Genomic DNA, 14,348 nt, shown 5'->3' on the forward strand with positions numbered 1-14,348 from the left:
TTTGAACCATTTTTGATGTTCCCATGGTATTGAATGAAGTGGCAGGATAAATGTTCCACCCATTCAGTTAGTGATAACAGGACCCCCATTTTCATGATCGGTAGCGGTCCATTCTCAATGGGGTCCCATCGTCACAGTGGTACAGGGATACTAATCATAGTCATTAAAACCTCTTTTACAAGGCACTCAGTCATTGCTTCTGACTGAACACAAACCTGTGTTAAACGTTCCAGTTTTTGAAAGGATCTCATGAAAGTCCTTATAAAGTTGTCACAAGAATGTTTTCTATGGTTGGCAGATTATCTATGTCTTGCTGTAGGCAAATCATTACAATCAGGGTACAAGGAGATTAAATCGCTATAAATATTTTCCAGAGTTGGCAGTAAGTACTTCAAAACCTTGAGGGCAAATAAAAACGGCACAGCTAAATGAAAAATGAAACATTTCGGAAAACATAAATGTCATTTGTGGTGTATTTCTAACTTTAATTGAATAGCCCCCATTTTTGGGTTAAACCCATCGTCCCTTTCTGGGTCCTCTGTAGCTCTTGGGCAATGATTGTGATCACCCCTGGGCCCTGTACTAACTGTTATTGGGCAAAGTTCCAATGCACCTTAACATTTCCATCTAGTCCCTAGATGTCCTCCTCATTCGTATCAATTGAAACTATTAAGGTTAAACAATTCAATCTCTATATCTAAGTTCCCAGGCTATGGACCAGTGGTCATATCACTATAATAATCACTTATTGATATCTCAATGCATGTATATGACTAGTAATGCCCCCAAGTAAAATACAAATGTTCATGAGACTAAACAATGTGAGAAAATATTACTAAGCAGATTTTTTAAACAATTCTTTTCAGGTACTAATCCACGCTTTGCCTCGGTAACACCGTATACTCTCACCCCGGATATCACTGTACAGGATAGCACTCTTATGGACATGGAGACAGTCAATCCATCAACTGGCGGTACTGATCCTATCACTCCTAGTGGAGCAGCTGAGAACCTCATCCCTGTCTACTGTTCTATATTAGCCGCTGTCATTGCAGGACTCGTGGCATTTATTGTCTTCAAACGGTGAGTTTTCTCATTATATTTGCACATGGATTTACTGGTGCCCTTTAGTAGTAACCCTCAAAAATAGTATTGTACTCAATGCGGCTCTCGAGGGCGATTCACTGCGATCGTGCGCCTCATATCCTGCATGTGTCGCTTTCCAACTCAGGTCTGACGGAGTTCACCTTCTTCTTTCTGGTGCTTGTAATTGCTTGTTCTTGCGGCACAATTTGAATGTTAAATCCCACGCTCAGTCTGAATCAGTTGGATCGTCCATTGGCCCACCCCCTGATTTGTGTTGCATGAAAACGGCGCAGCTGCGCCAAAAACCAATCACCTGCTTAATACTTGTCCCAGCAGCGAAAATCCTGAAAACGATGGGAAGTCCGACGGAAATGCGATCCGCGGACCCTTAGTAAATAAGCCCCTATATCAGATTTGATGAACAATGGTCTTCATAAAATATATAAAACAACTCCTTTCCATGTATCCAAAACAGGCACCACAAAGGATCAGGGGGCATAACTAGGATAGGCAGGGCCTCATAGCAGACTTTTAATTGAAGCCCACCTACCTTCTGATAAAATATACATATTTGTATAGTCACACATTTATGTACTCTTACACACATACACACATTCATACAGTTTTTAGCACACATTTATGCACTGAAATGTGCACTGTTATATATATATTATTTTGTATAATGTGCAGCATAACATGTACACAATCTCCACTCTTTAGTGACGGGCCGGATGACGGGCCCCTTGACATGTTGGGCCCCATTGCTGCTACCGCTGTAGTCATGGCCCCTTCAAAGAATGGTTTCCTCTATAGCAAACTTGGCTCATATATGTTTTGCATACTTTTGCATAGTCCTAATACTAAGAGGGGTAAGCAAAAATGGACATGAAGGTTTTATGCTAAATTTGTATAAGGTTGTGTTTATATTTCTTTTATACATGTCTGTTTTGAAGTGAAATACATTAAAGTGTGCAAACAGCATATACTACCTGCTCTAATAGTACAATTCGCCATGTGAACATATTACTACCTGCATAGATGTGAAGTACTCACCATTATACTTCGGTATATTTCCACAGGTGGAACAGCTGTAAACAGAACAAACAAGGGGGTAACAGTCATCCGGTAAACCAGACCCCCTCTCCTGAAGGAGAAAAGCTTCACAGTGACAGTGGCATCTCCGTGAATAGTGACAGCACGGCTGAGCAAACCACAGGACATACGCAAGGTATGAAAGATTTGTGAAGACCTTTCTAACTACAACATAGAGAAAAGTTCTAGACTTTCCAGGGACTGGGAGTTTATCAGTCTCCTTTATCTCTCAGCTGTCAGTGAATACTGGAGCTGATTTACCTGTACACAAACGGATTCAATAAGGAAGTACGGAAGGAATAAAGAAGGATACAGGAACATATTTCTTTTAAGTTTTACAATATATGATAACAATAGGAAGTAAAGATGACATAATCACCTGCATGGAACATATTACTTTAAAGGGGTTTTCCCAATAAGAAAAGTTAGGCCCTATCCACGGGATAGGGCCTAACTTGCTGTGAGTGGGGGTCTCAGTGCTGAGACTCCCCACAGATCACAAAAACGAGGGGTCCAATGGGGTCCCACGTACCTCCATCGGAACCCTCTTCACTCCGCCAATCTAATGAAGTAGACGGCCGCACATGACCGTTCTGCTCCATTAATCTATACAGAGCTGACAGAAATTGCTGAGCACTGCGCTCAACGATCTCGGTCAGCTCCATAGAGAATAATGGAGCAAAACGGACATGCACGGCAGTCAACTCCATTACTTTACCCGAGCGACTAGGGTGCCCTCGTTTTCATGACCTGTGGGGTCACTGACCAGCAAGTTAGGCCCTATCCCATGGAGAGGGCCTAACTTTTTTTCATGGGAAAAACCCTTTTAATAAAGAATATTACAAAGTTTATTATTATCATCTTCACTATTGATTTATGCAATTTTGCTAAAAGTTTAGTTAGGCTTTAAGCTCTCTGTCTAGAGCTGTCAAAGGTTTAATAGCTACAAAGGACCTGGCAGACTTCCTTTAAGTTTGAAGAAGGCCTTGGGATAAAGACTTTCATGACATTTTTTTCCCTTTTTAATACATTGTTCAATTTCATCTCCTCTTGACAAGTCATATATTGAGCTGGATATACTGAGCGCCACCCTGAGAAACACAGCAAGTGAGGACTTGTCACATGTGCTGTCTGTAGCTCTGTGGATGTTATCAATGCCGGAATATATAATATTCTTTTGCCTTGTAGGTGTCAAAGAAATTGAGTTTATGCCAATGCTTTATTACATTCATTGGTTCCCTGGAGATTAAAAAGAAATTCACACGGCTGTGTATTCACTGAACAGTACAGGAGTGTAGGGTCCCTGGGGTTTAGGGTGTTAAACAGAGCCAAAGTTAAAATGAGGCAATTGGAAAGGAAATCTAAGTTTTATTTTACCCATCAATGTAATAAAACAGGAACATATTGTACTCAATGGTACAGTTATCCTGACTCATGAAATCTTTGGATAAATAACCCAAGTCATGTAAATGAGTTTAGTTACTACGTTGTGTGTAAATGTATGTATAAGACTCTTTGGGAATATATAAATGAGCTTTTACTGACTGAGCAATACTTCTGCACCTGCTTTATAATACAATAAGTCACTAACATCTGGGGTCACAAATGTGCCAGGGATCTTAGATTATAGAGGACCACCCATGGATGACACAGTCATATATCTGTGTGGAAGGAAGCCAAGTCCATGAATGAATGCTTGTATACTGTATAATATATAATACTGCCCATTTCTCCACTGAGCAGTAAAAAAACAAGAAAATAATTGATAAGGCCCCCATTTGGGACACTCATATATTATTAAATATGGAGAATGGTTACAAGTGTCTCTGGAGGACCTGACAATCCCATGCATCCCATTCTGATTATTGAGGGAACTGTGTAATACCTCATATTGCCTGTAGTGGCACTGCTAAGCAATCTGGAAACATTTGCTACTCAAAATTTACAGCTTTTCTTAGGAAGTCTCAGCACCAAAAAGATTGTTCCTAGGGCAGTGGTAGCAGTGGTTGCACTAAGAGCCGTCTATTTGGGCACCTAAGCCTTTGCCCCAGCACAGAGTCTGTCAGACAAGACTGAAGACCTCCTCCTGCTGCCCTAGGCAGTCCCGGACATGCCACAATCAGCGCTATTTTAACGGACATCTACCAGCAGGATGAAGGATTTTACACCGAGCACACTAACATGAACTGCTCTTCTTCAAGTTTCATATGCCCTTGTGTTTAAAAAAAAAGTATTTACAATATGCAAATGAGCCTGAGGGGCTCCAGGCTCCATTAACACCTATGGAGCCTGCAGCCCCAGTGGCAGATTTGCATAACTTTTAAAGTCTTCTTTTACTAAAAAACCAGGGCGTAAGAAGCTAAAAGAAGAGCGGATCCTGCCAGAGGTTCATCAGTGTATCAGTGTACTTGATTTACATTACTATATCTTGGTGGTAGATGTCCTTTAAAATTACACAGCCTTTGCTTAGAGGGCTCTTGGGCTGCAGGAGGAGTGAGTAGTTGTAGTCAGGGCTGGGTTATATTTTTAGCTCCTGCTTTGGGCTTCACAATTCTTCCTATTCAGAGGGACCCTAGAGAGATGCTACAATTCTAATCTGAATTTGCGCTCCTTTTTAAACAATATTAGTCTCCTGAAGACTCCACAATGATTGTAAACTGTGGCAGTGCACCTACAAATAAGTTACTCCTTAAAATGCCATGTTGGCACACTGCAATAAAATAGGTGGGTTTGGTTTTAGTTTGGGCTCTCAGGTGGTTATTTATCATTGACCTTTGTCAGGCTTTTTTGGCATACAAAAGTCTCACAATAGGTCTTTATGGGACTTTTCACAGTTAAAAAGTTGCACAGGACTGTTTCCGCCACTTCACTATTCTGGCGTAAATAAAAAACCGTGCAAAGCTAGATTCATTAAAAAGTCACATAGTCACTCCAGTCCCCTGCTGGCGTATGTACTGGGACTTTTTATGCATTTTGAAACTCTAAAAAAAAAGAAGTTAGTCAGCAAAAGCATAAGAACATTTTAAGTGCCAGAGCCACTTTAATGAATCGGAGGTCAGCAGAGCTCCAAAGACAGACAAAGAACTGTCCCAAGAAGCCGCCTAGTTATAAATAACCCCCTCATTCTCTAAAAGGTTCACTGTCCTAGGGTATTGAAATCCTCCCTCTCTGTCTCTTAATGAGCTAGCATGTGCATTCTGTAATGTGTCCCTGGGCAGTCTCCTCTATCCCTGGGTATTAAAGACACATTTCCTGACATAAAGGTGCCCCTGCATAGATATATTTGCCATAGTCAGTTGATCTGCTCATGTTTTGACTACTGTCTATATAACTGCCCCTGAACCTGTTCCACCTGCGTTACCCCAGCTTATTTGCTGACCACTTCCCTGTCACAAAGCGATGTCTCTTGACCCATTTAAAGGAAACCTACCACATGAAATAGTAGTTGTAAGCTTCAAATACCGAGCACCAGCTCAGGGTGAGCTGGAGCATATTTTCGTTTATTGTTTATTATCATAAACTGCTGTATTGCGGTTTAAACTCTTAAACATATGTGTGCCAAAGCTGCTTCACAGATAAAGATTAAAAAGTTTAAACCACAATACAGCGGTTTATGAAAATAATGAAAATATGCTCCGGCACCAGCTACCGGTCTACCAGTAAAATATGCTCCGGTCTACCTGATGGCAGGTGTCTACTACAATGCCAAGTCCTAAACTATCTTTCACTATTTCTAGGACACTTTCTAACCTGACCTACACTTTATATAACTAATATGCAAATTTTTGACAGAGGCAACTGGGGTGTGCAGTAGAATCTCTCCGAGCTGTGGGAGCAAAGGCTACTTCACGCCTCAGTAGCTTCTGCCACCCCACCTACCTGCCACCACATTCTTGCCGTACCTTGGCGCACTCCTTCTCACCGTTGGCTTGGTATTATTTTGTTATCCTGAGTACATATAAGAAACTTGTCTTCATGGGAATACCCCTTTAAAGCAGACGGCAGTGAGAAGTAGCGCGCAGAGGACGTGTAGGCAGGTGGGATGGCAGAGGCTACTCTGCTTCTGCCGAAAATTAGCATATTAGTTTTATAAAGTGCAGTGTAGGTTAGAAAGTGAATTAGCAAAAGGTAGATTAGGGCTTAGCATGTTAGTAGAAATCTACCATCAGATCAACCTTAATAGGTAGATTCCTGATGGTGGATTTCCTTTAAGTCTGCCACCACTAAACTGAAGCTACTCCTTAGCTAGTGACTGGGTACCACCAGCAAAGATCATATACTTATATTATGTAAATGTTAAAAGGTTGAAACCAAGGGAAGGGGGCTATTTAACCAAAGCCTTCAAATCCTCTGCATTGTAAACTGTAGTTGTATATTGATTCTGTTCCCTGCTTCTTGCTAACAGTAGATCTATAAACCATCGGGACACATAGATCTGCACTGGACTGGAAGAAGGTTTTAAACCAGAAAAATAAAGTTTCTCCACTTTCTTTCGATAATTAAAATTAAGATTTTAGAGACACATAATAAAGTCATGCCGACACAGTAAAAAAGCAACTCATCTATTGACACTTTAATAATTATAGTTTTATTTTATTTTCCCCAGGCAAGAATGATCTTCACCTGTACAATAACTTATCACCACATAAGCAAGATGAGGTGGAAAAACTTCTGAGTGGATCGTTGGAACAGACTTGGAAAAGTCTGGCAGGAGAACTTGGTTATCAAGATGAGATCATAGACACATTTACCAGAGAGGAGTTTCCAGTACGAGCACTGCTTTCTGATTGGTCCAGCAAAGATTGTGCCACCACTGATGCTCTATATACAGCCCTACGCAAAATTCAAAGGGAGGACATCGCCCAGAGCTTGTATAGCGACTCTACTGCTACCTCACCCGTGTAATCAAGTCATTGTGGGACAGAAGGATGATGTTCCATGCTGATTTTTTTCAGTGGAACATCCGCACGAGATGTGAAGGAAAGTTTGCCCCTAGACCCAGAAATCCCCCCTGCTACCCTTTTTACCCAGTATTAACGGACAATCCGTCTGCACTGAAGCATTATTTTCAGTATTGTGGTGTGTAATCTTCTCTATGGACCTTCCATGTCCTGTATCTCCAGGTATCTCACTGTGATGGACCTTAAGACTTTGAGATGATAAGGAAACGTGAACTATGAATCTTCAGACTTTGCTTTGAGAATTCTAAAGTGCACCCACCTTCTTCTATCGTCAGTCTTTTTTTTAATCTAGATTTTTCTATTGTTTTATAGGCCTTGAAGAATGATCCTCCCCAAAAACCCAAATGGCTGCTACCTAATAGAGAATGTGTTGGCTGTGTGCTGTCACGATACAGCAATACAGAATACTGGTTTTCTTAAGGTTGTGTCTCAAACGGACCATATTTAACCCAAAGATCACAAAAGGATGTTCACAAAAAGCCCTTCCCCAAACACACATTGGCAGCATCCATTATATGCAGGCAAAGGGTTCAGAAACTTTTTTCTATAAATTCAACTTCAAGACATTTAAATATACAAAAAACACTATATGATGTTTAATATTCTACCTTTAGATGAATCAGCCATAGTTTCGGGAAAACCGAGAAAATACCAAAGTCATACAAGAACATAGGAGTGTGCAATGGACCACCAGTAGAGCCTAATGTGGACCAATATCTATAGGATGAAATATGCAGTCATATCAGCCTATAATCACTTAGATTTGCACACATATAGACCATCAATGGGTACAGCAAGCAGAGAACAAGCTAGTATTACTGCCTAGAACCTAGCTGAATACAATAACTGACTCAGGTTCTGAGACAATCATCTGTGGTGGTACCAATGCCATAAACCTTAGTATCATGCAATATCAATGCACTCTAAGAATTTTTTTTCTTAGTTCTTAATAATAACCAAATCCAAAAATTTGGATCCTAAGTGATTTAGTATACTTCCTACTAAGTAGATCTAAGCCATTCCCATTATGTACAATGCAGAATGATCATAATGCCTCCATAGTACCTGCTAAATTGATAGTAAATTTAATAAGATTAACTAGAATTTGCTGTCCAGTACAGCCTTGTAATAGCAATCTGATAAGACAGCCATCTTCAATATCTCCAGCCTGTGACGCACTCAGGGACTAAACAAACAGATATAGCACGATCCATACACATAACAGACCAGATACTAGTGAATAGTTGACATATATCAGGTTCACCCTTCTGTTGTTACATACACCACATTCTGCTGACAGTAGCCCACATAATTGACACTAAGGCAATTTGATGTCTATGATAAGGATGTTGTTGCCCCTTGTAACCATTTATTGACATTACTGCTTCCACTCACTTTTAAGAGTGTGTAAAAGTACACCTGGCTCCCAGTCAGAAAACAGTTTCAAGTCTTGGGAATGTCCATGTCCCGGTGTCATCATCATTATCTCCTCACGGGTCTCTCACTCCTGCCTTCTCCCTCCAGCTGACATGAGCTAACAGATTTGCTTTCAGAATGTGATCAGCTCATGAGAAAGGAGGGAGGGGGAGCCAAGAGAGCCTAGAGGAGATAATTAGGATGATACGGGGACTTGGATGCTTACTTGAGTGCAAGGTACACTTTTATATACTTTTAAAAGTGAGTGGAAGCAGTAATGTTAAGTCTAAAAGAAGAATGGGAATTAGTATTACAAAGGCCATAGGCAACTGTCATTAGGTGAAAATGTGAAATCCTGATGACAGGTTCTCTTTAAATGAGCCATTTATATTAGAAAAAGAAGCCTGAAACTGCACCACGCCTGTCTGTAGACTGTGCACGGTATTGCAGCACAGCCCCATACAATTCTTTGGAGCTGATCTGATGAAATTAGAGCCAACTCATATACAGGCGAGATGCTCATTCTGTTCATAAGTATTTCTCTTTTTCAATTCTTGGAAAACTGTAAAAATCCATTAAACTGATGGCAGAATGGCTCCATGATGTCAGGAGGACCTCAAATGGAAAATCGACCATTGTTCTACATAAATCCAATCCAATATCTGTTACAGGATCCTACAATTCTAAGCCTTACGCTACAAAAATCTTTTCAACGTTTCGCAAGATCCACTTGTTCAAAGTGGCCAGAGTGAAAAAATTGTTAACCCATTTTTTTAGGCTCTGATTATAAACACCGATTTTGGTAATGATAATATAAGGTCTGGTCAAGACTATGTGGTTACGATTTAACCAATAGACGGTTAACATTCCAGTTAAAGACCAGATGTTTTTTGCTTTCCTTACATAGAAGTAGCTAAAATCTTTTTAACAAATCAGTTTTCACAGAAACGCACAAGATGTTAATGGTCCTGACAGTAGCCTATAACTCAGACATAGGTTGTCCTTAAGATGTTTTACACAAAAACAAAATGTCATTTTTGAGAAGACATTACTGTGGTGCTCTCTCTCACTCTTTGTCTTCCATGTATTTATCTGGTAAAAGATTTCAGGTGTATAAATGATCCCAGCTAAGTATGGAGGAGACATGGAGGTATGAAGCACAAGGTGGACAATTACATGAGGTAGACCTCATGGGTCATACCATTCATTATGTTACCCCTAAGCACTGAATAATTATCAGTGCTTAGTCATATACACCACCAAATTATTTTAAATCCAATATCTAATGATAATGGGCCAAATGGGACACCATACTCAAGCTCCGCCAAATTTCATGTCACACCCTGGACATGTTCTCCACTCTCCTCTTACTTTCTATCCTGTGTTTTCTATTGTGAATGCCTATATAGTGCAGATGTTTGAAACAAAAGGTACTTACAGCGATTGTGGATGATAGTATAAAAGATAAGCTGAGAAATCTGATAGCAAACAGGTCTATGAAAACTAAGGTAGACAATGCTGATCATAAGCCATATAACTGCTTTGTAAATTCCTCATCATAGTGAATTATCATTGACTTCTGTCTCTCTCTATCATATAATCTTATATTTACTGGTTAAAGTCTTGTGGTTATTGCAACAATGCAAAAAAAATTGAAAAATATGGCTGCTTTTTTCCTGAAACAGCGCTGTACCATTTAGTAGGTTGTGTCTGGTATTGCAGCTCTATTCTATTGAAGTTAATGGGCATCTACCACTAGGATGAAGGATTGTATGCAAATTAACCTGAGAGGCTCCAGGCTCCATAGGTGTTAATGGGGCCTGGAGCCCCTCAGCCGCATTTGCATACAATATCTCATCCTGGTGGTAGATGTCCTTTAATGGGAATGGAGTGCACTACAACACACAACCTGTGGACCCGTCTGGCACTGTTTTTAAAAGAAAGCAGTCATGATTTTGACAGGTATGACTTGAAGTCGTGATTTGCACTGCAAGGCCAGTTTTTTGGACCGGTAGTTGGAACTCTTTTCCAAGTATCTGCTCCATTGGCTTTTTGCATCTGTTGCAATTAATAATTTGGCATCAGAGGAGTTAGGTTACAAGATCCTATAAGCCAAAATAATTTGGCCCAGGCTTTGAAAGGATTCTCAGATATCCTAAGCTCCTGGAGTAATGCTTAAAGATTGTTAAAAGGAGCGATGAAGAATTTCAATAAATTGATTGTCATTCAGCTGTATCAGCGGAATCAGCTAAAGCACTTAACCAGAGGTCATCATTTTTCCAACTCAACCTGAGAGGTCAGAGGTCATGTTTCAGGCCTAGTTACCATTATTTAATATAAAATACAACACATAATGTGCCTTTATTTTACTATATATGTTGTCTTTTCTGTAACAAATCCTAATTGCAGCAATTTTGCTATTTTAAAAAATAATAATAATTTTTTAGAGCACTTTTTATATAAATATCTAAAACTGTTGAATTTTTTTTTCTTTTGTTAATATTATTTGTTACTGTTCGGCCGTTTTTTTTTTTCTGCGTTGATTTTGTTAAACTTGTAAATATTTGATGTTTTATTCTGTGATAAGCCTAGAACCTTCCCCGCACCTACGCCGCTGCCAGACCCCTTGTAAAATAATTTGACTGACAATTACAAAACGGACATTATAATTATTACAGGTTATCTGTTGTCTCTTTTTATTTCATGGTGATTATTATAGGTGTGACTGGTGCTGCAGAGGAGTATGTGTTGTGGTAGACAAGTAGATGGCAATATGGTGGCAAGCACCTGGATTCGAATCTTATAAGGAGTTATGTTATACATTTGCTTACGGGGGTAGATTTTTTTTTCTAAAAATGAAAATAAAAAAATACTCCAAGCTACCACCAAGAACAGAGCAACACAGTTACCTGTAACACCCCTAGAGTAACCTTTGCACTGCATATACTGTATAACACGCACCTGCAGACCATTAGGGCGTTTAGTCGTTACTGCTAACGAGCAGATTACAGACATCTCGTATGTTCCAGAGCAGTGAAATATATGAAGGAAAATCTGCTAAGGTGCTGTAATAAGTGGCAGCTCACTTTTATGGCCCGCACTGAATTCTGCACACTCATATTTATATGAAGTCAACTCTTTTTATAGAGTACGTTATTTTTCTCTAGTGTATTTTACATATTTGAGATAAAGCAGTCTTCCAGTGCAGGAACTCTAAATTACGATAATAAAGTAATGTATCAGGGCCCAGCGTCCTGACATTAATGCATTTTTTCTGACCACATCTATACCTTCTTTTTTTAAATGTATTTATTGAATCATTTTCAATTTTATGAAAAAAACTAAACCCCAACAGGGGGTTATCAATACAAACATTGGGTTTGGGACCCATGGGGGGTTCATCAGGTTTCATTTAGTTCTGATTGACAACTCCAGTTCTCTCCAGCCATTAGTGAGATCCTTTTCTAGCTTTAAGGTCCAGATCCATAAAGTATTGGTTGGTAAAGTGATGTCTTTACAAGATAGTTATATCCAATTTTGGGGGAAGGGCATGGGGGTGGGAAAGAGAGGGGAGGGAAAAACAATATAACCCACCCCAAACATGGTGTATTGTAAGACGTTACCACAGTTATTTGCTACTACCATTCCTGGTCCAATTCAGTGAAGTTCCACAGGGGCATTTCTTTCCTGGTACCACACTGTGTTCACGAAGCAATTTCTGATATCTAGCCTTATCTCTAGTGACAACACGCTAATAAAACTTTCCAAAGAGGTGAGAAAAGATTGTACTTGCTTTCCCTACTCAGGAGGCTTCTATCCAGTCCATGCACATTATATACGTGAACTAGGTTTACCTTAACAGTCCCCCCTAAATCCTGGAATTTCTCTCTTAGTCTTGAAGGACCTACAGATTTGCCCATATGTGCATCGTTCTCCTCTTCACCACTTGGATGACAGCATACCCCTGCTGGGTGTGTTCCCATTTAGTGGACTTCCACATATGGGAATCAAGTCTCTACTCTACCTTTCTCTACTCCAGGGGGCTGTTTGATATGTTTCAGGGATGGTTGATGGTAGAGGGATACCTTCATTATGCAAATTTAGGTAGCTTGAGTAAGGGGTCTTTGGCTTGTCTAACTCCTGATACCTATGATACTTAGTGGACTTGATGAGGGGGACCACACAACATGCAATTAATGACAAGAGCAAAATCACAAGCCCCAATATCACCCCCACTTAAGTCAAGAAACCATAACTGATTTAATGAGCCATTCACCGTAAAGAAAGGATAAAGTGTCCACTCCTGAGTTTCTCTTGAGTTCCCTGCATAGTCCTTCAATCCTTTCAAGAGCATGGGTAATTGATCCATAGGGGGTGATTTCATCCGGGATTTACATGCAACAAGCCGCTCCAAACATCTTACAGATTCCTCCCTTCTCAGCAAGGATCATGTCCAAAGTCATGCGGTTCTGGAAAGCATCTTGGATATAATTCACAAATCTTTGTTGATTACAATAAAAACAGTTAAAACAATCAACATTTTAAAAATGTTAACCCAATCAACACAGCTCCCACTGTATCTATATAAACATTGTCATCTAGGTGCTTCTTTCTTTGACCTCCAGAGTCCTTTGGGATTCTCTACCTTTTCTTTATGTGTCCGATAAAACTTCCTTGAGGATGACAAGGAAGGAATGCACAAATTTTATCACAGTACACTCACCTTCCCAGCCTCTAGGCCTGACCTGACTCTCCTATCTTGACCTGACAAATCCAGTACATATCAGACACTGCTAATACAGGGTTACCTGTGCTGTCAATGCTTAAGAAGGTCATTGTCTTGTTGCACCAACCGTAGGTAACATCTCCTACCCTGGGGACATCCTGTTTAGCCCTATAGATACAGTGATAGTCATGGTTGGGGTGTCCCTGAGAATACAGTCAGTCAGAAGAGACCAGCTAGCAAGAAGAATAAGTAATTTTGCATTAGAAAGCATGGAAGCATGCTGGCTTTCCTCTAGCTTCACAGACGAGGCGCTGGTCAGCAGGACTTGGAAAGGACCATCGTAGTGAGGCTCCAGACTCTCTCTCTGGTGTTTCTCTTTACCACCACATAGTCTTCAGGAAACATGTGAAGGGACTTAGGGCCTCTGGGCAGGAGCATATTCTGGACTGCCAGCTTTCTTTCCTCTATCAGGTATCTGCCTGTGGCTGAGAAGCAGTGGCCTAGGAACACCACCTTCTCCTGGCAATACTGGAGTTTGTCTTTGGAAACTTTGCAACAGAAAAAAACATAAGGTTAATAGATGCATCCTGGCAAACTTTAAAAATAGAGGCACAGAAACAGTAGGTCATCCACATACTGTAAAAGAACATCATCCAGTAAGGGGCTAGTCTATCAGTCTACTAACTGTAGGGCCGTGGAGTACTGGCTGGGCAAGTTTTAGCCCCCTCCCCCTCACCCTGTGGGAATCTGCATCAGGTATACTAGAATACTAAACCAGTAAAGGCAAATAGTTACTGGCAATCTTCATGTAGGGGCACTGAGAGGAAAACACATAGCACGGAATGCTGGGCTATCTATGCACAAGGAAACAAAAGTCAAAAGTTCTGTCATAGAGTTGGGGCTTGTCCTCGCTTAGTCTGTTCGTGGAGTACACAGGAGGATATCACGTGGCATACAGGGCAAACTGCATTACCACTGCCTGTGAGCTACGAGAAACAAAACACAGCATTCCAAGCAGCTCAATATGGAGAAATTCTGCTTTCTCTGCACTTCAAGGTCATTTGCCT

At 40.4% G+C, this 14,348-nt stretch overlaps 1 protein-coding gene across 1 annotated transcript in view; it reads left to right on the forward strand.

Moving 5' to 3' along the window:
- The window catches only part of NGFR (nerve growth factor receptor), a 52,686-nt gene extending 41,449 nt beyond the window's left edge, over positions 1–11,237 (forward strand). The window contains exons 4-6 of the mRNA XM_072111255.1: positions 867–1,083; positions 2,166–2,314; positions 6,785–11,237. Of these exons, the coding sequence (XP_071967356.1) occupies positions 867–1,083; positions 2,166–2,314; positions 6,785–7,083 (665 nt within the window). The 3' untranslated portion in view covers positions 7,084–11,237. The remainder of the gene's footprint in view (positions 1–866; positions 1,084–2,165; positions 2,315–6,784) is intronic.
- The last annotated feature ends 3,111 nt before the right edge of the window (positions 11,238–14,348 follow it).

This window comes from Engystomops pustulosus, chromosome 6 (assembly GCF_040894005.1).
Source record: "Engystomops pustulosus chromosome 6, aEngPut4.maternal, whole genome shotgun sequence".
In the NCBI taxonomy this organism is placed as follows: domain Eukaryota; kingdom Metazoa; phylum Chordata; class Amphibia; order Anura; family Leptodactylidae; genus Engystomops; species Engystomops pustulosus.